General features: G+C 39.0%; 1 protein-coding gene and 1 pseudogene across 4 annotated transcripts in view; both read left to right on the forward strand.

The window, feature by feature from the left end:
* The window catches only part of LOC143691457 (solute carrier family 2, facilitated glucose transporter member 3), an 86,316-nt gene extending 83,484 nt beyond the window's left edge, over positions 1-2,832 (forward strand). For all 4 annotated transcript variants that reach the window (XM_077169947.1, XM_077169945.1, XM_077169946.1 and 1 more), the window contains one exon: positions 411-2,832. In XM_077169947.1, coding sequence (XP_077026062.1) covers positions 411-629 — 219 coding nt within the window. In that variant the 3' untranslated portion in view covers positions 630-2,832. The remainder of the gene's footprint in view (positions 1-410) is intronic.
* On the forward strand, positions 2,051-22,153 carry LOC143690482 (B box and SPRY domain-containing protein pseudogene; annotated as a pseudogene).
* Positions 22,154-23,807: the final 1,654 nt, after the last annotated feature.

Genomic DNA, 23,807 nt, shown 5'->3' on the forward strand with positions numbered 1-23,807 from the left:
TTCAATGGTTTCATGATCTTAGCAGTTCCTTAAGTGTATGGGATGTTAATGACCTAGTTAGATCTTGTTATAAAATTATCTGGAGCTGATTTGTTAAATAAACTTGTGATGAACATTTAAAATTCTTTCCTGCTTCTGTGAATTTTTCAGAAACCCAGATTAAAAAAAAAATACTCAGGTATTTATTTGGAAGCAGCTAACTTTAACAAATAATTAAAAGGAATGACACCAAAAAAAAATTGCTGAGAAGTATAGTAAGTTAGCAGTAGAATTATGAATGAATCTCCAGAGAAACCTTATTGTTTTCATTAAATATGGGAATTTACTTAGAAATCTGGATATGAGGGAAATGGAAGCTAGCCAACGACCAGATTTTAATGTTAACCTCCTCCTTTGTCTCTTTTCACTAGACCTATTTAGGAGCCTACGTTTTTATCATCTTCACTGCCTTCCTCATTATCTTCTTGGTCTTCACCTTCTTCAAAGTCCCTGAGACGCGCGGCAGGACTTTTGAGGATATAACACGGGCGTTTGAAGGGCAGGTGCAGGAGGCCAGTAGAGCTGGGAAAGGCCCCATTGTGGAGATGAACAGCATCCAGCCTGTGAAGGAGACCACCACCAATGTCTGAGTCACGCCTCCTTGCCACCTCCCTCCCAAAATGGAAAAGCGACCTCTCCCTTCAAGAGGGAGAGGCTTCAGGATATAATCCAGGGCTGTTTCTGAATGCTGCTACTTTGATTCCTTTCTCATCCCTCACACTGTATGAGCACGCAGATGAACCCACTGCAGGTGTTTGTTTAGTTGAATCTTCTATGGCTTTTTAAGCATTTCATTTCTTGAACATTGTCCTCTGTTTAGGAGAGACCAGGGGTACCTGCCATCATTTCAGGAGGGACTGGCAGCTTGGAATAGGATGGCTTTGCCAGTTCTTTCTCCCTTAGATTCTAATGTTGCCTAGCAAGGGCATATAGGGGAGTAAGAGTGAAGGTGGAGTTCCCCCAACTCAGATTTACCAGGAAGCAGATATACTTGAGTATGGAATGCAGAGGAGGATTAGGATTAAATAATAGATCACCTTCCTCACTTCCATACAGCTCTGCAGAGCAAATTAACTGAGTTTATTTATTTTAACTTCTGGTTTTATTGCATAAATATTTATTTTTTTTAATGTAAAGTGATTTTACCAAAATAATGGAAAGCATAAAGACATTGAGGTGTAGAGGGAGGTGTTTAAAGAGAGGCTATAGGGTTGAAGATTTGAAACTGGAGAGGTTAAAATGCAATAGGAAGGGAAGAATTTAGGGAACAAATAGTGTGAAGTGTTATTGAAGGGATATATGCGTGGTGCCTAAAGTTTGCACATTGCCTCTTAACAATTTCTGTCCTTAAGATGGAAATTCTCAGGCTTAATTTCTCAGAAAAGTCATGTGCCTATATAAAAAGCTACTGGTTTCCTTTGGATATTTTTTGTTTAAAATTGTAATTTATATGTAGTACTACTTGAAATCTAGGACTGTTACTATAATGGGCATTCTAGTTAATAGCGGTTCAGGGGTTCTAATTTTGGGTGGAGTCCAGAGAAGGGAAGGTTTTTTTTTTTTTTCATTCCTCTCCCTTCAGTGGAACAAACAGCTACTTCCCTTTGTAGTGGACTCGTGTTCGATATTTCTTGATTTTGTTCTGTAAGAAATTTTAGATGTTGATTTTTGTTTCATTTTAACCTATAGCCTTTTTAAAGGAATTCAGAGGAGAATATTCATAGCTAGCTTGAAATTTGTAACCAGCTCTGGGAGAGGATTTTTCCTGAATGATTAGCTTAAGTTTGTTGTTTTAGGGTCATGGCATGCTTGTTTATGTCTTTTTTTTTTATCATCCATAGGGGACTTGGATCTTTCGGATAGATCATATTTGAGATAGTTATGAGTATATGTACAGTGTAGCCCACACTTGATAAGTATGAATGTATGTGCACTGTCACTTTGCTCTGGGTGGAAGTAGTTTATTGGTGACTTGGTTCTTCTGTGTACCTACAACCCCCTTTTGGATAGAATGTATTTAGATCTCACCCTTGTGTATATAAAATCACTCACTCTGGTAGGTGGAATTTGCATCTTAGGTTTTCTCCTAAGCAAGAATTGAGTCTCATATGACTACCTTTCCTTGTTTAGAGAGTAAGGGAGAATTTCCTAAATCTTGAGGTTGAGGATGGAGGGTTCAGCCTCACTTTGGTCACAGACAATAAGAAGGGAAAATGTGACATCAGTGCCTCTGCCCTTCTGGGGCCCATGAAGGGCAGGGAGGCATTCTTTTCTAAGGGAGTAGGAAACAAACAGAAGACTCACTTCAACTCCTGGAGAGTTTCAGGGGGTTAGAAGATGGAGGGATTTACTCTTTCCACAATGTCATGGACACCTCCACAATCATCTGGTTCCTCAGCACTTTTTAGTAAGTGGAACTAGGACCCTGATGACACCTCTTCCCTTTTTTCATGTTGCTTGGACTCCCTTTCCCTCCTTGGTGCTTCTATTCCAACCCAGTTAGCCAAACTCTCCTGCCTATGAGTTTTTTTTACTTTTCATTTCTCACCATTCCCTCTAGTCATTGAATCTTTGGAGTAAACCCACAAGAGTAAGGCTTTGTTGGGAGAGGTGCCTTTCCTCTAATTGCACCTCTACTCCTGGCCCCTCAGAAACAGTGAGTTGACAGTAATTCGGTGTGGAAGTTTTGCCATTTCTCAGTGACCAGGTTGTGAATATTTCCAAGTGGATTTTTTATTACTAATGTTATTGTGGTTCTTTGTTTTGAAATAAAAATTCTGAATGTACATATGACATTACAGACTCCTTATTTCTTTTGTCCTTCTTGTAACAAAATCAGCTTTAAATCCTGGCTTGGCCACTCATTACCTGTTGTGTCCTTGGGCAAGTTTCATAGTCTCATTTCATACCCAGGAAATTGGAAATACCTGCTTACTATGTGGATTAAATGAAAAGCCTTACAATAGATGTTGATCTCTTTCCCCAGTGAGAATTAGCTGTTATTTTCTTCTGTGCTCTTTCCTATTTCATTTCACTTGAGTCTTTGGTCTCTAAGATTCATTCTACAGCGATGTCAGGATGCTCTATATGATGATATCTCACTATCCCTTTTAAATCCCTCAGTTCCCAATTGACCATGAAAGAATACCTACATTCCCTAATATATCACACAGCCCTTCCAGGACGAGATTCCTGCCCCTTTTCAATTTTTTGTTTTGTTTTTGCCATTTACCATTCTCTATTCCCATTTATATATATACATAATTTGAGGGGCATGGGGAAAGCCATTTATATATTTTTAAAACTCACACCCACTACCACACTCATCCACATGTCCATGTGCATCCTTAGATCTGACATGCTCCTGCCTTTCCATTTACTTATGAAATGCCTCATGTATTGAGTTCTTACCATTTTGACTCCTACCCACCTCAGTCATTCTTCCCTTCAAGCCTTATTCCTGACAAACACCAGTGACTTTATCCCAAAAGGCCCTCAGAAAATAAACTACATTCTCCATAATTTGTGGTAATTGTTTGCTCCTTTTTCTACCTTTGCTCCCTTAAACTTTATTCTCTACATAACCAGAATGGTTTTCTTAAATCGGATCTAAGAAGCTTCCCCTGCTTATATTCCATAGCTCAGCCTGAGCTGGCCCTGAGAAATTTCTTCTAAAGGGCAAATAAAGATTTTTTTTCCTCATTGACTTGCTTTTATATGTTTGTGTGGTAAAACATCTCAAAATTTTACCATATTAACCATATTTAAGTGTACAATTCAGTGGCATTAGTTATAGTGTTGCACTACCATCACCACCATCCACCATTCATTACTTAAACTTTCCCCTGATACTAAACAATGATACTAAACAATACTAAATGATACTAAACAATACTAAATGATACTAAACAAATGATACTAAACAATAATTGCCTCTTCCCTAACCCCCATCCCTGGTAACCTCTAATGTACTCTATGAATTTGCTTATTTTAGTTATTTCAAGTGGAATCACAATATTTGTCCTTTTGTGTCTGACATTTCACTGAGCATAGTATTTTCAAGATTGATGTAGCATATAGCAGAACTTCATTCCATTTGTGGCTGAATAATATTCCATAATATTTATATTCCACATTTTGTTTGTACATTTGTCTACTGATAAAGACACTTGGGTTGTGTCTACCTTTTGGCCATTGTAAATAACGCTGCTGTGAACACGAGTATAAATATCTGTTCAAGTTCCAGTTTTCAATTTTTTAGTATATTCCTAGAAGTGGAATTCTTGAGTCAAATGGTAGCTCTATGTTTAACTTTTTGATGAACTGACAAACTTTTCCACAGTGTTGTACCATTTTGCATTGCCAATAACAATGTACTAAGATTCCTATTTCTCTGCATCCTTGCCAGCACTTATTTTCTGTTTTGTTTTGTTTTTTTTAACTTATAGCCATTCTAATTGGTATAAGGTGGTATCTCAATGTGGTTTTGATTTGCATTTCCCTAATGGCTAATGATGTTGAAAAAAATATGTGCTTATTGGCCATTCGTATATCTTTGGAGAAGTGTCTAAGTCCTTGGCCCATTTTTTTTTTTAATTAAAAAATGTTTTTAAACATAACATACAAAAATGAACATTCTTTCCATATGATCATTCCATTCATGATATATAATCAATAACTCACAATATCATCACAGTTATATATTCATCACCATGATCATTTCTTAGAACATTTGCCTCAATTCAGAAAAAGAAATTTAAAAAAAGAAAAAAACCTCATACATACCATACAATTTACCGGTCCCTCTCATTGATTGCTAGTATTTCCATCTACCCAATATATTTTAGTCTGTTTCCCCTATTTTTTTTTCTATACCCCTTATCCCTTTCATTGATCAGTAGTGTTTCAATCTACTAAATTTATTTTAACATTTGTTCCCCTATTATTTATTTTTTTTTAATCTGTATGTTTTACTCATCAGTCCATACCATAGATAAAAGGAGCATCGGACACAAGGGTTTCACAATCACATAGTTACATTGCGTAAGCTATATCACTATACAAAATCATCTTAAAGAAACATGGCTACTGGAACATAGCTCTACATTTTCAGGCATTTCCCTACAGTCTCTCCAATATACCTTAACTAAAAAAGTGATATTTATATAATGCATAAGAATAACCTCCAGGATAACCTCTTGACTCTGTTTGAAATCTCTCAGCCATTGACACTTTATTTTATCTCATTTCTCTCTTCCCACTTTTGGTAGAGGAGGTTTTCTCAGTCCCTTGATGCTGGGTCCCAGTTCCAGTCCCACATTGCCAGGAAGGTTTACACCCCTGGGAGTCATGACCCACGTAAAGGGCAGAGGGCAGTGAGTATGCTTGTCATGTTGGCTGAGAGAGGGAGGCCACATCTGAGCAACAAAGGAGGTTCTCTTGGAGGTGATTCTTGGGCCTAATTTTAAGTAGGCTTAGTCTATCCTTTGCAGGAATAAGTTTCATATGAACAAACCCCAAGATAGAGGGCATGGCCTATTGCTTTAGTTGTCCCCACTGCTTGTGAGAATATCAGGAATTCTCCACGTGGGGAAGTTGAATTTTATCCCTTTCTCACCATTCCCTCCCCCAAGGGGACTTTGCAAATACTTTTTATTCACTGTTCAAATCACTCTGGGACTTATCAGGGCATCACTCTGGACAAACCTATAAACTCTCATGCCCTGCTCAAGTTTCCATGTACTTATGGTGTTCAATTAAACTATCCACATAAGTTATATTAGGAAATGCACTAGTCAAATTATAAATTTTGTACCAAATAAACATTTTTGCTTCAGTCTTACACATAATTTAAGGTTTTAAAATATGAATTACCATCTATTTTCTTTTTTTAATCAAAAAAATTTTTTTAAATACCAAAAAACACCAAACAAATGTAAACATTCTTAACTTTTGATCATTTCATTCTACATATATAATCAGTAATTCACAACATCATCACATAATTGCATATTCATCATGATAATTTCTTGGAACATTTACGTCTATTCAGAAAAAGAAAAAGAAAAAAGAAAAAAATTCATACTTACCATACCCCCCACCATGCCCCCTCACCGATCACCAGCATTTCGATCTAAATTTAACATTTTTGTCCCTATTATTCATCCTTATTCCATATGTTTTACTCGTCTGTTGATGAGGTAGATAAAAGGAGCATCAGACACAAGTTTGTCACAATCACACTGTCATATTATGAAAGCTATATCATTATACAATCATCTTCAAGAAACATGGCTACTGGAATACAGCTCCACATTTTCAGACAGTTCCCTCCAGCCTCTCCACTACATCTTGACTAACAAGGTGATATCCATTTAATGCATAAGAATAGACTCCAGGATAGCCTCTCGACTTTGTTTGGAATATCTCAGCCATTGAAACTTTATTTTGTCTCATTTCACTCTTCCCCCTTATGATCAAGAAGGTTTTCTCAATCCCCTGATGCTGAGTCTCAGCTTATTCTAGGATTTCTGTCCCACATAGACAAGGGGGTCCACACCCCTGGGAGTCATGTCCCACATAGAGAGGGGGAGGGTGGTGAGTTTGCTTGCTGTGTTGGCTGGAGAGAGGGGCCACATCTGAGCAACAAAAGAGGTTCTCTTGGGGGTGACTCTTAGGCCTAATTTTAAGTAGACTTGACCTATCCTTTGTGGGGTTAAGTTTCATATGAACAAACTCCAAGACTGGGGGCTCAGCCTATAGCTTTGGTTGTCCACACTGCTGTGAGAATACCAAGAATTCAATTTGGGGAATTTGAATTTTCCCCCTTTCTCACCATTCCCCGAAGGGGACTTTACAAATACTTTTTTATTCACTGTTCAAATCACTCTGGAATTTATTGGGGCATCACTCTGGACAAACCCACAAAATCTCATGTCCTACTCAAGGTTCCCTGTACTTATGGTGTTTAATTAAGCTGTCTGCATAAGTTATATTAGGAAATGCACTAGTCAAAATATAAATTTTGTACCAAATAAACATTTTTTGCTTTAGTCTCACACATAAGTTGAAATTTTAAAATATTGATTACCATCTATTTTCAACACCCTGCAATATTGACATTCCTTTGTTCTTCCTCATGCAAAAACATTTTTAAAATTTGTACATTTAGTCACTATCATTATACACTCTAAGCACTCCTAGATTATACATCTCAGTCTTATCATCTATCTTTCCTTCTGATTTCCTCCTCCCTCTATCATTCTCACAATCAGCTTCATTCAGTGTATTAACATTATTGTATTAAAGTTAGGTAGTATTTGCTATCCATTTCTGAATTTTTACAATCAGTCCTCTTGTACAATCTGTATCCCTTCAGCTCCAATTACCCAATATCTACCCTATCTCTATCTCCTGATGGTCCCTGTTCTTAGCTGAAATTTTCCGAGTTCATTCACTAATGCCAGTTCATATCAGTGAGACTATACAGTATTTGTCCTTTTGTTTGTAGCTAATCTCACTCAGTATAATGTCCTCAAGGTCCATCCATGTTGTTACGTACTTCATAACTTTATTCTGTCTTACAGCTACATAATATCATATGTATATACCACAGCTTGTTTAGCCACTCATCTGTTGATGGACACTTGGCCTGTTTCCATCTCTTGGCAATGGTAAATAATGCTGCTATAAACATTGGCATGCAAATGTCCATTTTTGTCCTTGCCCTCATGTCTTCTGAGTAGATACCTAGCAATAGTATTGTCAGGTCATATGGCAGCTTTATACTTAGCTTCCTGATTTGCCATCAAACTGCCTTCCAGTGTGATTGTACCATTTGACATTCCCACCAACAGTGGATAAGTGTGCCTCTTTCTCCACATCCTCTCCAGCATTTGTTGTTTTCTCTTTTATTGATAATGGCCATTCTGGTGGGTGTGAGATGATATCTCATTGTGGTTTTGATTTGCATTTCCCTAACAGCCAGGGAAGTTGAGCATCTTTTCATTTGCCTTTTGGCCATTTGTATTTCCTCTTCTGAGAAGTGTCTGTTCATGTCTTTTGCCCATTTTGTAATTGGGTTGTCTATCTTTTTGTTGTTGAGTTGAACAATCTCTTTTATATATTCTGGATACTAGAATTTTGTCTGAATGTGTCTTGGCCCATTTTTAATTGAGTTGTTTGTCTTTTTTGTTGCTGAGTTGCAGCAGCTATGTATATCAGATATATGATTTTGAAATGTTTTATGCAGATTGACTTTTCATTTTCTTGATAATATCTTTGGATGTGCAAAAATTTGGGAGAGGAGCCCAGGCTGGTCAAGGAGGTCCCCCCCAAGAGCCACCTGCGGCTTAGAGCGCGAGGCCCTGGGTGCCCAGCCTTGGCCATGGAGGGTGCCCAGGCGGCTCTGACAGGGATCACTGACAGGCTCTGCACTGGTTCTGCTGCTTCAAGCAGTGGTTAGTATGCGCCGCCTGCGCGGGCCTGGACAACCCTTGCGCAGCATGCAGAGGAACTGCGGAACAAGATTATGCAGCAGTGTGAGAGGCTGCAGTTACTGCAGGTACCTGGCTGAGATCCTGCAAGGGAGGAACCAGTGAGCCTTGAGGATGGATGGCCAGTGTAGCACACGAGCTATTCATTCAGTGAGTGAGTCTGGTGAGGAGTCTGTGTGAGAATGAGGAGCAGCAGTTGTTGGAACAAGTGCACTGGGAAGAAGAGCGGGCCCACTAGAGTATCCTGATGCAGCGGGTACACTAGGCTGGGGAGCCATTGAAGCACGACACCATCTGCACCAGCCTGGTGGACATGCTTACCCAGCTGGATGACTTCCAGCTCCTCCAGAAAGAGCAGAGATTTCTGAGAAATCTGAGAAAGCAGAAAACTGAGGAAGCAGAAGGCATTTTGAATCCCCAGGAGTGGGAGAAAAATTTCAGTGAGAGGTGCACCTGGAGTCCTCTCCTGACCAAGCTCTGGGCAACAGAATTTGTCCACTCAACTCACAGGGGTGGAGGATGTGCATATTGACAAAAGGACTGTCAGCCCCTTTCTGCAAGTGTCAGATGATCGAAGGACCCTGACTTTCAGTGCCAAGAAGTCCAAGGCCTGTGCAGATGACCCAGAGCACTTTGACCACGGGCCCAATGCCCTGACTACCACCTCCTTCCAAGCCAGGCTACACGCCTGGATGGTGTACATCCAGAACAGCTGAACTTATAAGGTGTGCCTGTCTTCAGGCCATCTGCCCCGCAAGGGCTCTGACAGTGATTCCCATCAGGGCCACAATGCCTTCTCCTGCTCCAACTAGGACTTCCGTTTCTCACATCCTGGGCAGCAGGAGCCACTGGGGCTGCTGCATTGCCTGGTCCTGCTGGGTGTGCTGCTAGACTTGCAGGCACAAGAGCTGCTGTCCTACAACCTGACCTAGGGCACGGTGTTCCACACCCACGCGCCTGGTTCCTTCTTCCCAGTCTCGGCTCTGGCCTCCCAGACCATTTCCCTTGTTCACTGGCCCTCGGCTGCAGGGATCTTGACCTTCTCCCCACCACATTCTCAGATCATGTTTCTACCCCAGTGTCCTTTTCCCAAATGTATGTGGCCTTTCTTTTCTCTTTCTTTCCAACCTTCCTTCCTTCCCTTCCTCCCTCCCTCCCTCTTGTCCTTCAGAACATATGGCCTACTTTCTATTTAAACAATCTAATTTGAAACCAAAACACTATTTCTAACCTTGTTTCTTTCAGTCCAGTAAGAGAAAGACTGAATCCAGGTTCACATTATAATTCAGATTAATTTTTAACTAAGAACAATTTTAATTAAAAGGCAATTTTTTTCTCCTTTTTTTTTAAGGTAATTGTTTTTATTTTTCTTTGAGGGGAACAAAAGAGCCATAAGCATTAGCAAAGAATGGCTTATCTTTGAAATTTCTTATGTTTGAATGAGATTTGACTCATACTGATGATGGTCCCTGTAATGATATTATTCCTTCTACATAATCCCAGTTCAAGCTAAAATAACTTAATTACTGAAAAATCAGATAAATGTATTCAATTGTCTTCATGAAAATACAACAAAGTGAATATTTATGGAATATACAGAGTGTCACTTGTACTCATGCATCCTGTAAATGAACATTTAGAAATAGATTCAACACTGGAAGACAATACATTTAAGGGGCTAGCACCACATATTACATAAACAAGGAAGCACTGGTCAATATTATTTTACTCATAACCAATTCCAAGCATTTATAAAAACACATCAATTTGATAGAAAGTCTGGAATTGTAATAATGTTTCCAATTATTATCATCTTGAATATCATCCCCTCCTCCCCCCAAAAGAAAGGCAAATTGTAACAAAATGGAAAAAAGTATTTAAGTTGTTAAGATAAGGTAGCGATGATTTGATCAGTGAGTGGAAAAGTATTTGCAAAGTCCCCTTCGGGGAATGGTGAGAATGGGGATAAATTCAACTTCCCCAAGTTGAATTCTTGATATTCTCACAAGCAGTGTGGACAACCAAAGCTATAGGCTGAGCCCCCAGTCTTGGGGTTTGTTCATATGAAACTTAACCCCATAAAGGATAGGTCAAGTCTACTTAAAATTTAGGCCTAAGAGTCACCCTCAAGAGAACCTCTTTTGTTGTTCAGATGTGGCCTCTCTCTCCAGCCAACACAACAAGCAAACTTACCACTCTCTCTCTGTCTGTGTGGGGCATGACTCCCAGGGGTGTGGACCTTCCTGGCAACGTGGGACAGAAATTCCAGAATGAGCTGAGACTCAGCATCAAGGGATTGAGAAAACCTTATTGAACAAAAGGGAGAAGAGTGAAATGAGACAAAGTGTCAATGGCTGAGAGATTCCAAACAGAGTCAAGAGGTTATCCTGGAGATTATTCTTACGCATTAAGTAGATATCACCTTGTTGTTCAAGATGTAGTGGAGAGGCTGGAGGAAACTTCCTGAAAATGTAGAGCTGTGTTCCAGTAGCCATGTTTCTTGATGATGATTGAACAATGATATGACTTTCACAATGAGACTCTGTGAATGTGAAAACCTTGTGTCTGATGCTCCTTTTAGCTACTATATCAACAGAAGAGTAGAACATATGGAATAAAAATAAATAATAGGGGGAACAAATGTTAAAATAAATTTAGTTTGAAATGCTAGTGGTAAATGAAAGCGAGGGGTCAGGGGTATCGTATGTATAATCTTTTTTTTCTCTATTATCGTTTTATTTCTTTTTCTGTTGTCTTTTTATTTCTTTTTCTAAATGTTCTAAGAAATGATGAATATGCAACTATGTGATGATATTAAGAATTACTGATTGTATATGTAAATGGAATGATATCTTAATGTTTTGTTTGTTAATTTTTTTAATCAATAAAAAAAAAAAAAAAAAGAAGGTCGATGAATGTCAGGGTTCCTCTCTCAATTGGAAAGGCACATGGCAAACATGGTGATGTCCAATAGCTTTCTCTCCAGGCTGTTGCTTCATGAAGCTCTCCCAGGGGCGTATTCCTTCTTCATCTCCAATGGTCTCTTGTTGCATACCACACGTACTATACTCCTTACATCTCCGTCTCATTGACCATTAGTATTTCAATCTACTCAATTTATTTTAACCTTTGTTCCCCATTATTTGTCTATTTTTTATCCATATTTTTTTCCTCATCTGTCCCTAAAAGGAAAAAAGGAACATTAGACACAAGGTTTTCACAATCACACAGTCACATTACAAAAGCTATATCATTATGCAATCACCTTTAAGAAACATGGCTACTGGAACACAGCTCTACAGTTTCAGGAACTACCCTCTAGCCACTCTAATACACCATAAACTAAAAAGGGGATATCTATATAATATCTAAGAATAACCTCTCGATTCTGTTTGAATCTCTCAGCCACTGACACTTTATTTTGTCTCCTATCTTTCTTTCCCCCTTTTGGTTGAGATTTTCTCTATCTGTTGGGAGGTTTTTGATCACCAATTCAGTCTCTTTACTTCTATTATTCTGCTGAGATCTTCGAATTCTTCTTGAGCCAGTTCAGGTAATTTGTATATTTCCAGGAATTTGTCCATTTCATAAGTTTGTTGATGTACAGTTGAACTTACCTTCTTTTTATAATCCTTTTTATTTCTGTAATGTTGGTAGTAAAGTTCCCAGTTTCAGTTATGATTTTAGTTATTTGTTTCTGCTCTCTTTTTTTCTTTGTCAGTCTTGCTAAATGTTTGTCAATTTAATTTATCATTTCAGGAACTAGCTTTTGGTTTCATTGATTCTCTCTATTGTTTTTCTGGTTGGTATTTATCCCTGCTCTAATCCTTATTATTTCCTTCCTTCTGCTCCCTTTGGGTGAATTTGCTCTTCCTTTTCTAGTTCCTCCAGATAGGAAGTTAGGTTATGATCTGAAATTTTTCTTTTTTTTTTAACAGATAAATTTGCTTTTATTAAGGGAGTCAATTTTCTTTCAATCCTATATAAAACAATAGCAATTAAAAACTTCATTTTGAAAGTTGAATATTTCCATATGAACAAGAAACTCTGCAAAATTTACATGAAAAAGTAGAAAAGGATCTCCTGAAAGAAAAAATAAAAGTTGCCACAATTTTCAGGTGTTGATAAAAAAAAATACTACTCAGCATTCAGTCACATGTGCATGAATCTAATGTGAGAAGAGATCTTTCATTTAAAACCTTTTTTTTTCACATGGGCAGGCACCAGGAAGCAAACCTGGGTCTCCCTTCCCGGTCTCTGGCATGGCCGGCAAGAACTCTGCCACTGAGCCACCCTTGCCTGCCCCCTTACTTTTTAATGTAAGCGTGTGCAGTTGTAAATTTCCTTCTGAGCATTTCCTGATTCCATGAGATTCAGTATGTTGTGTTTTTGTTTCATTTCATCTCAAGGTATTTTCTAATTTCCCTTGTGATTTCTTCTTTGAATGGTTGTTTAAAAGTATATTTTTAGTTTCCACATATTTGTGAATTTTCCATTTTTTGTTTGTTACCTTCATTCCATTATGTTACGATAAGATACTCTGATTTCAAATTTTTTAGATTTTTTGAAGACTTGTTTTGTGATCTTCACCTTTTCTTTTTATCTTTTTAGAAAAGTCATTTACTTTTCTTAAAAAAAAAGAAAAGTATTTCTATTCAAACATCATATAATCCATCCTAAATGTATAATCAATGGCTCTTGGCCTAATCACATAGTTATGCCTTCACCACCACAATCCATATGATTACATTCTCATTTCTTCCAACAAAAAATAATCCCATACCTTTTATACCTTGCCCCACCCCCAATTATTGACATTTAGTTTTGGTATAATGTCTTTGTTACAATATATGAAAAAATATTTCACTGTTGCTTTAGTTAAATATAGACCTTAGTTTGCATTAATTGTATTTTTCCCATATTATCATCTTATTATTAGCACCTTGTAATAGTAACATTCATTTGTTCTAGTTCATGCAAGAACTTTTTTGTATTTGTATAATTAACCACAGTCAATATCCGTTATAGGTTTCACTATGTTATACAGTCTCAGGTTATATCTCTAACTTTCCTTCTAGTGATATACACGATCCTAGTCTTCTCCTTTCTATATACACATGCTCAGGATTATTAATTATACTTGCAATATTGTACTATCATCACACAGTTTTGTGCTAGCCATTTCTGGATATTTATAATCAACCTTATTAAACATTCTGTCCTCCTTAGGCATCAATTGCCCAATCTCTACCCTCTTCCTATCTCCTGATAATCTATGCTCGTAAATTTAACTCCCAGAGTTTTGCTCAATGTACTTAATTCACATTAGTGAGACCATACAATATTTGTCCTTTTGTTTCTGGCTTATTTTGCTCAACATAATGTTCTCAAGGTTTGTCCAAGATATTGCATGCTTCATGACTTCATACCTCCTTACAGTTTCATAATATTTTATCATATGTATATACCACAGATTGTTTATCCACTCATCAATTGATGGACATGTGGTCTGTTTCCATCTATTGCATACAATGAATAATGCTGCTATAAACATCAGTGTGAAAATGTTTATTTGTGTCCTTTCTTTCAAATAGACAACAAATTCATCCAACAAGAATACCCTAGGTAAAAGAAGTGCAAGCAATCTCCAGAATAAACTGATTAAGGTAACAGAGACCATCATCTTATGCTGGTGGGACCTGCAGGCAGGCAAGCACCACATACTGGGCAGGATAAGAAAAACAGAGCCCAGAGACTTCACAGGAAAGTCTGTCAACCTGCTGGGTCTCACCCTTAGGGAAAACCGACACAGGTGACTCTTTTCTCCTGATAGAAGGCCAGCTTGGTCTGGGAAAATCTAGCTGGGGTCTATAATACTTACATAGACCCTCCTCAGTGCGGGGGGGAAAAGGCACCATACAAGCAGGGCAAGAAACAAGGAAACAAGAACAGAAAAATTCTCCTCTGTTAAACAAAACCTAAGCTAGAGGTCCAGAAAAAGCTAAAGTGAATGTCAAAGAACAAATAGACGACAAATTCATCCAGCAAGAATACCCTAGGTAAAAGAAGTGCAAGCAATCTCCAGAATAAACTGATTAAGGTAATTAAATGCCTAGACACCAGCAAAAAAAAAAAACAAATCACACTAGGAAAATTGAAGATATGACCCCGTCAAAGGAACAAACTGTGGCATGGGGCTTGCCTTGCCCGACCGCACTGGGGTCTCGTCCTCGGATGCGGTTCGGCTGGAGAGCGGCGTCAGCTGAAACCACGGGGCTCGAAGGTCTGGAGGGTGCGCGAGCACAATAAACCGGGAGCAAAGAAATATTTGCAGCAGTTTATTGCAGGGGTGGCTCGCGGAACCTAGCTGGCTGGCAAGGCTTACAGGCTAGGCTCCCGAGAGGGGGAAACACAGAGAATATATAGGGTTGGTGAAGGGGCGGTAACATAGGCGGGGAAACTTTGACGGACGGCTAATATGGATTATGTGGGTTGGTTAGGGGGTGTGTACATGGTCCAATGAAAAAGAGGTGAAAAGGTGGGATGGTATATGCTCAGGAGTTGCTAGGCAAAGGGTTAAATTAGCAGGGCTTGCAAGATCGAGAGATGTTTGGACATGTCAGGGCATGTCAAGGCAAATAAGAGGAGGCAGTTTTTGAATATATGCAGCAACAAACCAACAATTCAAATGAGATACAAGAGCTGAAACATTTAATTCAGAATATACGAACAGACATGGAAAACCTCATCAAAAACCAAATCAGTGAGTTGAGGGAGGATATAAAGAAGGCGAGGAATGAACAAAAAGAAGAAATCAAAAGTCTAAAAAAACAAATCACAGAATTTATGGGAATGAAAAGCACAGTAGAAGAGTTGAAAAAACAATGGACACCTACAATGGTAGATTTCAAGAGGCAGAACATAGGATTAGTGAACTGGAGGACGGAACATCTGAAATCCGGCAAGGAAAAGAAAATATAGGGAAAAAAAAGGAAAAATATGAGCAGGGACTCAGGGAATTGAAGGACAATATGAAGCACACGAATATACATGTTGTGGGTGTCCCAGAAGGAGAAGAGAAGGGAAAAGGAGGAGAAAAATTAATGGAGGAAATTATCACTGAAAATTTCCCAACTCTTATGAAGGACTTAAAATTACAGATCCAAGAAGTGCAGCATACCCCAAAGAGAACAGATCCAAATAGATGTACTCCAAGACATTTACTACTCAGAATGTGAGAGGCCAAAGAGAAAGAGAGAATCTTGAAAGCAGCAAGAGAAAAGCAATCCATCACATACAAGGGAAGCCCAATAAGACTATGCGTAGATTTCTCAGCAGAAAGCGTGGAGGCAAGAAGACAGTGGGATGATATATTTACATTACTAAAAGAGAAAAACTGCCAACCAAAAATTCTATATCCAGAAAAATTGCCCTTCAAAATTGAGGGAGAAATTAAAACATTTTCAGACAAAAAAATCACTGAGAGAATTTGTGACCAAGAGACCAGCTCTGCAAGAAATACTAAAGGGAGCACTAGAGACAGATACGAAGGCAGAAGAGAGAGGTGTGGAGAAGAGTATAGAAAGGAAGACTATGAGTAAGGGTAAAAGAAGGAAAATTAGAAGAACATATAAAAGCCAAAAGGCAAAATGGTAGAGGAGGGTACTGCCTGGGCAGTAAGAACACTGATATTGATGGATTAAGCTTCCCGATCGGGGGACATGGACTGGCAGAATGGATTAGGGAATGGGACCCATCTATATGCTGTCTCTACCCAAAGGATGATGAGGACAAAGACACAAATGGACATTTGAACACCAATGTTTATAGTAGCATTATTTACAACTACCAAGAGATGGAAACAGCCAAAATGTCCATCAACAGACAAGTGGCTAAACAAGCTGTGGTATAAACATACGATGGAATATTATGCAGCTGTAAGTCAGAATAAAGTTATGAAGTATGAAACAACATGGATGGACCTTAAGGACATTATGCTGAGTGAGATTAGCCAGAAACAAAAGGACAAATACTGTATGGTCTCACTGATATGAACTAACATTATGAATAAACTTGGAATATTTATTGGTAACAGAGACCATAAGGAGATAGAAATAGGGTAAGATATTGGGTAATTGAAGCTGAAGGGATACAGATTGTGCAACATGACTCAATGTAAAACCTCAGAAATGGACAGCACTATACTACCTAACTATAATGCAATTATGTTAAAACACTGAATGAAGCTGAATGTGAGAATGATAGAGGAAGGAGGGCTAGGGGCACAAATGAAATCAGAAAGACAGATAGACAATAAAGATTGAGATGGTGTGATCTTTGATTGCCTACAGTGTATAATGACAGTGACTAAACGTACAAATTTAAAAAATGTTTTTGCATGAGGAGTAACAGAGGAGTGTCATTACTACAGGGTGCTACAAATAGATGGTAATTAATATTTTAAAATTTCAACTTATGTGTGAGACTAAAGAAAAAAATGTTTATTTGGTACAAATTTATATTTTTACTAGTGCATTTCCTAATATAACTTATGTAGTTTTTTTATTGAACACCATAAATACTTGGAATCTCAGGTAGGACATGAGATTTTGTTGGTTTGTCCAGAGTGATGCCCCAATGAATCCCAGAGTGATTCGATCAGTGAGTGGAAAAGTATTCCCAAAGTCCCGCTCAGGGAATGGTGAGAACAGGGAGAAATTCAACTTCCCCAAGTTGAATCCTTGATATTCTCACAAACAGTGTGGACAACCAAAGCTATGGGTGGAGCCCCCATTCTTGGGGTTTGTTTATATGAAACTTAACCCCACAAAGGATAGGTCAAGTCTACTTAAAATTTAGGCCTAAGAATCACCCCCAAGAGAGCCTCTTTTGTTGCTCATGTGGCCTCTCTCCAGCCAACACAGCCATCAAACTCACCACCCTCCCCCTGTCCACGTGGGACATGACTCCCAGGGGTATGGGTCTTCCTGGCAATGTGGGACAGAAATCCTAGAATGAGCTGAGACTCAGCATCAAGGGATTGAGAAAAACTCTAGAATGAGCTGAGACCCAGCATCAAGGGATTGAGAAAACCTTCTCGATCAAAAGGGGGAAGAGTGAAATGAGACAAAGTGTGAATGGCTGAGAGATTCCAGACAGAGTCAAGAGGTTATCCTGGAGGTTACTCTTATGCATTAAGTAGATATCACCTTCTTATTCAAGATGTAATGGAGAGGCTGGAGGGAACTGCCTGAAGATGTAGAGCTGTTTTCCAGTAGCCATGTTTCTTGATGTTGATTGAATACATTATGCCCCTATTATTCATCTTTATTCCATATGTTTTACTCGTCTGTTGGTAAGGTAGATAAAAGGAGCATCAGACATAAGGTTTTCACAATCACACAGACACATTGTAAAAGCTATATCATTATACAATCATCTTCAAGAAACATGGCTATTGGAACACAGCTCTACATTTTCAGGCAGTTACCTCTAGCCTCTCCACTACATCTTGACTAATAAGGTGATATCTATTTACTGTATAAGAATAACGTCCAGGATAACCTCTTGACTCTGTTTGGAATCTCTCAGCCACTGACACTTTTTTTTGCCTCATTTCACTCTTCCCCCTTTTGGTCGAGACAGTTTTCTCAATCTCCTGATGCTGAGTCTCAGTTCATTCTAAGAGTTTTCTCAATCCCTTGATGCTGAGTCTCAGCTTATTCCAAGATTTCTGTCCCATCTTGCCAGGAAGGTCCACACCCCTGGGAGTCATGTCCCATGTGAACAGCGGAGGGTGGTGTGTTTGCTTGTTGTGTGGCTGGAGAGAGAGGCCACTTCTGAGCAACAAAAGAGGTTCTCCTGGGTGTGACTCTTAGGCCTAATTTTAAGTAGACTTGACCTATCCTTTGTGGGGTTAAGTTTCATATGAACAAACCCCAATATTGGGGGTTCAGCCTATAGCTTTGTTTGTCTGCACTGCTTGTGAGAATATCAAGAATTCAACTTGGGGAAGTTGAATTTTACCCCTTCAACAGAAAAAAATTTTTAAAAATGGATTAAAAACACATTTACAGGGTGCATGAGTAGTTCGGCGGAAGACTTCTGGCCTGCCATATGGGAGACTCAAGTTGGATTCCCAGTCCATGTACCCCTAACCCACCCCAAAAAAGAAAAAAAACATTGTGAGCAAATTTCTTATGATATGCATATCACTTATCTGCTTCTCTGTGTGTGTATGGATGGATATAGAAATACATATATGTATGGAGACATAAAAACATACATCTACAAAAATCAGAACCTTTGTTAAATAGTGTCCAAATGCACATGGAAAGTGAAGTGGAGTGTATTCACCAGAAACTGAAATTGAAAGAAGAATGGCAGGTTTGTGGCTTTTTGGCCTGAGAGTGCTTCACAACTTTCATGATGATAGGTAGCAGAAAGCAGCCAGAGAAGAGAGAGAGGAATCACAGGCTTATTGACCCAATCAGCATCCAAGGCAGAGGAAACAACTGCAATTTTAAGTTGGGTGGGGGTGGGGTGGGGTGGGGATATATCTTGGCAGCAAGAAAACTATAAACAGAGGGAAATTCAAAATCTTGAATATAAAACTGGCCCAAATCCCTAGGTGACAGTTACAGCACGCTAGTTCGTGGAAGACACGTGGAGGTCCAGTAAAAAGCAGGAAAATACCATAGAGGAGTCCATTCTAGAAAGACAGAGCTTGACACCGCAAGATCTGTAATTTTGCTGCTTTTTAAACTGACTTTATTCCTCTAGCCCTTTACAGATCAGATGGCACAAAATTGAAGCCTTGTGGCTGGAAGTCTGAGAGAGCAGAGCCTAACGCCAACAGAGCAGTTAGAAATTAGGAAGAAATCACTACAGAGAAGTGGTTCTAAAACTATGAGTATAATCTTGGCCCAAATCCTTGGCTCATCACCAAATTTTTCAGGCACAGGGGAGTCCCTAGGTATGGTAAATAGAATCATGTTCCCCACAAAGACATATCCAAGACCTAACACCTGCTACTGTGGGTGAGAACTCATTTGTAAATAGAGTCTTCAAAGACCCTATCTGTAGGAAGCCAAATTGAATTAGAGTAGGTCTTACTTAATTCAGTATAGCTGAAACCCTTATAAGCAGAGGAAATTTGGATGCAGGGGAGAGTGAAATAGTCCAGCAAGGGAGGGTTCCTTGGTATCTGCAAGCCAAGAACCTCCAAGGGTTGCCAGCAAGCTAGCACCAGGACACTGCAGACCCCGTGAAAGAACACGACCTGCAGATACCTTGATTTAGACTTTTAGTCTCAAAACTGGGAGACAATAACATCCTGTTTGAATCAATCAGCCTGTGGTATGTGCCTGCACAAGTAATAGAAAGCCAAAAACCAAAATAAAGCTATTAGCTGTTGCATATCACTACAAATACAAAGTTCGTGTACTAGAACAACAAAAACTCCCCGGAAGAATAATATCAAATTTTCATCTAAAATTTACTAGCTTATTTCATCCCGACAGAAATCTTCCACTTTGACATACTCCTAAAAACTGGGTGGGCTACGTCGAAAACCCGGAAAAATCCACAACAAAACTACTAGAGCTAATAAATGAGTACAGCAAAGTAGCAGGTTACAAGATCAACATTCAAAAATCTGTAGCATTTCTATACACTAGTAATGAACAAGCGGAGGGGGAAATCAAGAAACGAATCCCATTTACAATCTCAACTAAAAGAATAAAATATCTAGGAATAAATTTAACTAAAGAGACAAAAAACCTATATAAAGAAAACTACAAAAAACTATTAAAAGAAATCACAGAAGACCTAAATAGATGGAAGGGCATACCGTGTTCATGGATTGGAAGACTAAATATAGTTAAGATGTCAATCCTACCTAAATTGATTTACAGATTCAATGCAATACCAATCAAAATCCCAACAACTTATTTTTCAGAAATAGAAAAACCAATAAGCAAATTTATCTGGAAGGGCAGGGTGCCCCGAATTGCTAAAAGTATCTTGAGGAAAAAAAATGAAGCTGGAGGTCTCGCACTGCCTGACTTTAAGGCATATTATGAAGCCACAGTGGTCAAAACAGTATGGTATTGGCATAAAGATAGATATATCGACCAATGGAATTGAATAGAGTGCTCAGATATAGACCCTCTCATCTATGGGCATTTGATCTTTGATAAGGCAGTCAAGCCAACTCACCTGGGACAGAACAGTCTCTTCAATAAATGGTGCCTAGAGAACTGGATATCCATATGCAAAAGAATGAAAGAGGACCCATATCTCACACCCTATACAAAAGTTAACTCAAAATGGATTAAAGATCTAAACATTAGGTCTAAGACCATAAAACAGTTAGAGGAAAATGTTGGGAGATATCTTATGAAACTTACAATTGGAGGCGGTTTTATGGACCTTAAACCTAAAGCAAGAGCACTGAAGAAGGAAATAAATAAATGGGAGCTCCTCAAAATCAAACACTTTTGTGCATCAAAGAACTTCATCAAGAAAGTAGAAACACAGCCTACACAATGGGAGACAATATTTGGAAACGACATATCAGATAAAGGTCTAGTATCCAGAATTTATAAAGAGATTGTTCAACTCAACAACAAAAAGACAGCCAACCCAATTACAAAATGGGAAAAAGACTTGAACAGACACCTCTCAGAAGAGGAAATACAAATGGCCAAAAGGCACATGAAGAGATGCTCAATGTCCCTGGCCATTAGAGAAATGCAAATCAAAACCACAATGAGATATCATCTCACACCCACCAGAATGGCCATTATCAACAAAACAGAAAATGACAAGTGCTGGAGAGGATGCGGAGAAAGAGGCACACTTATCCACTGTTGGTGGGAATGTCAAATGGTGCAACCACTGTGGAAGGCAGTTTGGCGGTTCCTCAAAAAGCTGAGTATAGAATTGCCATACGACCCAGCAATACCATTGCTGGGAATCTACTCAAAGGACTTAAGGGCAAAGACACAAACGGACATTTGCACACCAATGTTTATAGCAGCGTTATTTACAATTGCAAAGAGATGGAAACAGCCAAAATTTCCATCAACAGACGAGTGGCTAAACAAACTGTGGTATATACATACGATGGAATATTATGCAGCTTTAAGACAGGATAAACTTATGAAGCATGTAATAACATGGATGGACCTAGAGAACATTATGCTGAGTAAGTCTAGCCAAAAGCTAAAAGACAAATACTGTATGGTCCCACTGATGTGAACCGACATTCGAGAATAAACTTGGAATATGTCATTGGTAACAGAGTCCAGCAGGAGTTAGAAACAGGGTAAGATAATGGGTAATTGGAGCTGAAGGGATACAGACTGTGCAGCAGGACTAGATACAAAAACTCTAAAATGGACAACACAATAATACCTAATTGTAAAGTAATCATGTTAAAACACTGAATGAAGCTGCATCTGAGCTATAAAAAAAAAAAAAAAACAAAAAAACTGGGTGGGCCTTGTGAACCTACCTCCTCGTGATCATTCTTGCTAGATGCCCCAGACCTGTCCTGGATCCGGATTCTGGAGAGCTCTGCATTTTCCTCAGCTAACTCACAAGGTTGGCCATGAATCCCCACAAGGGTCTCTTTGTAAACATGTAGGGAAGCTGAAGCAATATTATGATTCAGAGACGCTGTTCAGCTTATCTTCTCCTGTGAAGCTTCATTTAACAATAGCAATATTGCCCACTCATTACATGTCTGTATGCTTGCCACTCAGTTTTTCAAAACTAAATAGATGATAAAAGATAAAGAAAAACGAGAGCTCAGGGTGGGGTGGAACGGGGCGAGTTTGCCCTACTGTATGGGCCACATGCAGGTGTTGCCCGGGCGTAAAGTTCCTAGGGCTGCAGAGCTCTCATCCAAGCCCACGGTCACTGCGATCTCGACACCTGGTTCCAGAGCACGGCGTACACACAGGTGACACCCAGGCAGCCAGGAGAGGTGAACCCAGGATCCAACATGCACTTCTCTAAGATGCCAATCCAGGAAGGGCTCCCGAGAAGCCACCCTGCATGGACCCTGTCCAGACTCCAGGTGTGGAGGCCAGGATGCCGCGAGGATGGCAGAGACCCTATCCTACCTGTGATATCTGGTGTTCTGTTGAGAACCTCCATCTTCTGCACCTTGACCCTTGACTGAACAGAGGCCGTCCCCCCACAGGGTTGTGGCTCAGCCCTGCAGCCACATTAGAACCTGAAGAGTGGTAAGAAAATTATCACTTATAATGGTCATAATATAGTCCTTTTTTTTCATAATATAGTTTTGACACACCTGAATATGCTGTTTCCCTTTATGCTTCCTTTTACTGCCCCACCCCACCCTCTCTTACCTTCAAAAGTGTCTATGCCTCAGGGAGGCCTAGGTTTTGTATACAAAGGATGCAAAGAAAAAGAGAAAAAAAGAAAAAGTTAATTATCAGCTTCTGCCATCCAAATAGGATTTTAGGATTTTTAAGCCAGATAAAAGTCCAAAAAGCTAGGCTTTAAACCTACAACCTCCAGATGGGTCCCAGGACCAGATAAGTCCTGAAACTTAGAGGGCCCAGCCTCTCCAGAACATCAACTGTTCCATCCCTACCCCTTATTATTGACAGACCCTCCCAACATGAAAAAGTTAGAATGGCCATAGGCCAGGCACCCCTAAAAAGTGGACGATCAAAGGTGATGGTGGAGTTATACAGAAAAGGTAGGGTTTAACAAATATGATTGCATTATCATTAAATTGATATTTCGTTTAGTCTCAGAGCAGCTAGAAGTAAAAACCTAAAATTGTGAAATTTAACCCATGCTAAACCCTGAAATCTGTTCTACAATTAATTGTGTTGCTATGCTTTGAAAATTCGTGGTTTTTTTGTATATATGCTGTTTTTCACAAAAAAGAAAAAAAAGTCGATTATGATGAAAAAAAGTATTTATTCCTTTTAGCCTCCAATGTTCTGGAGCAACTAGAAGGAAAAATCTTACAGGATGATATGGTAGCCCATGACAAACTCTGGGATCTGACTTATAACTACTTGTTAAAGAACACTTTGAGGGTAGGCCATGGTGGCTCAGCAGGTAAGAATGCTTGCCTGCCATGCCCAAGGAGTCAGGTTTGATTCCTGATGCCTGCCCATGTAAAAAAAAAAAAAAAAAAAAAAAACTTTGAAAATTATTGCTTTTTCCTTTCTTTGCTTTGTATATATGTTATATTATGCATTTAAAAAGCTAAAAAAAACAACA

Source organism: Tamandua tetradactyla, chromosome 7, assembly GCF_023851605.1.
Source record: "Tamandua tetradactyla isolate mTamTet1 chromosome 7, mTamTet1.pri, whole genome shotgun sequence".
In the NCBI taxonomy this organism is placed as follows: domain Eukaryota; kingdom Metazoa; phylum Chordata; class Mammalia; order Pilosa; family Myrmecophagidae; genus Tamandua; species Tamandua tetradactyla.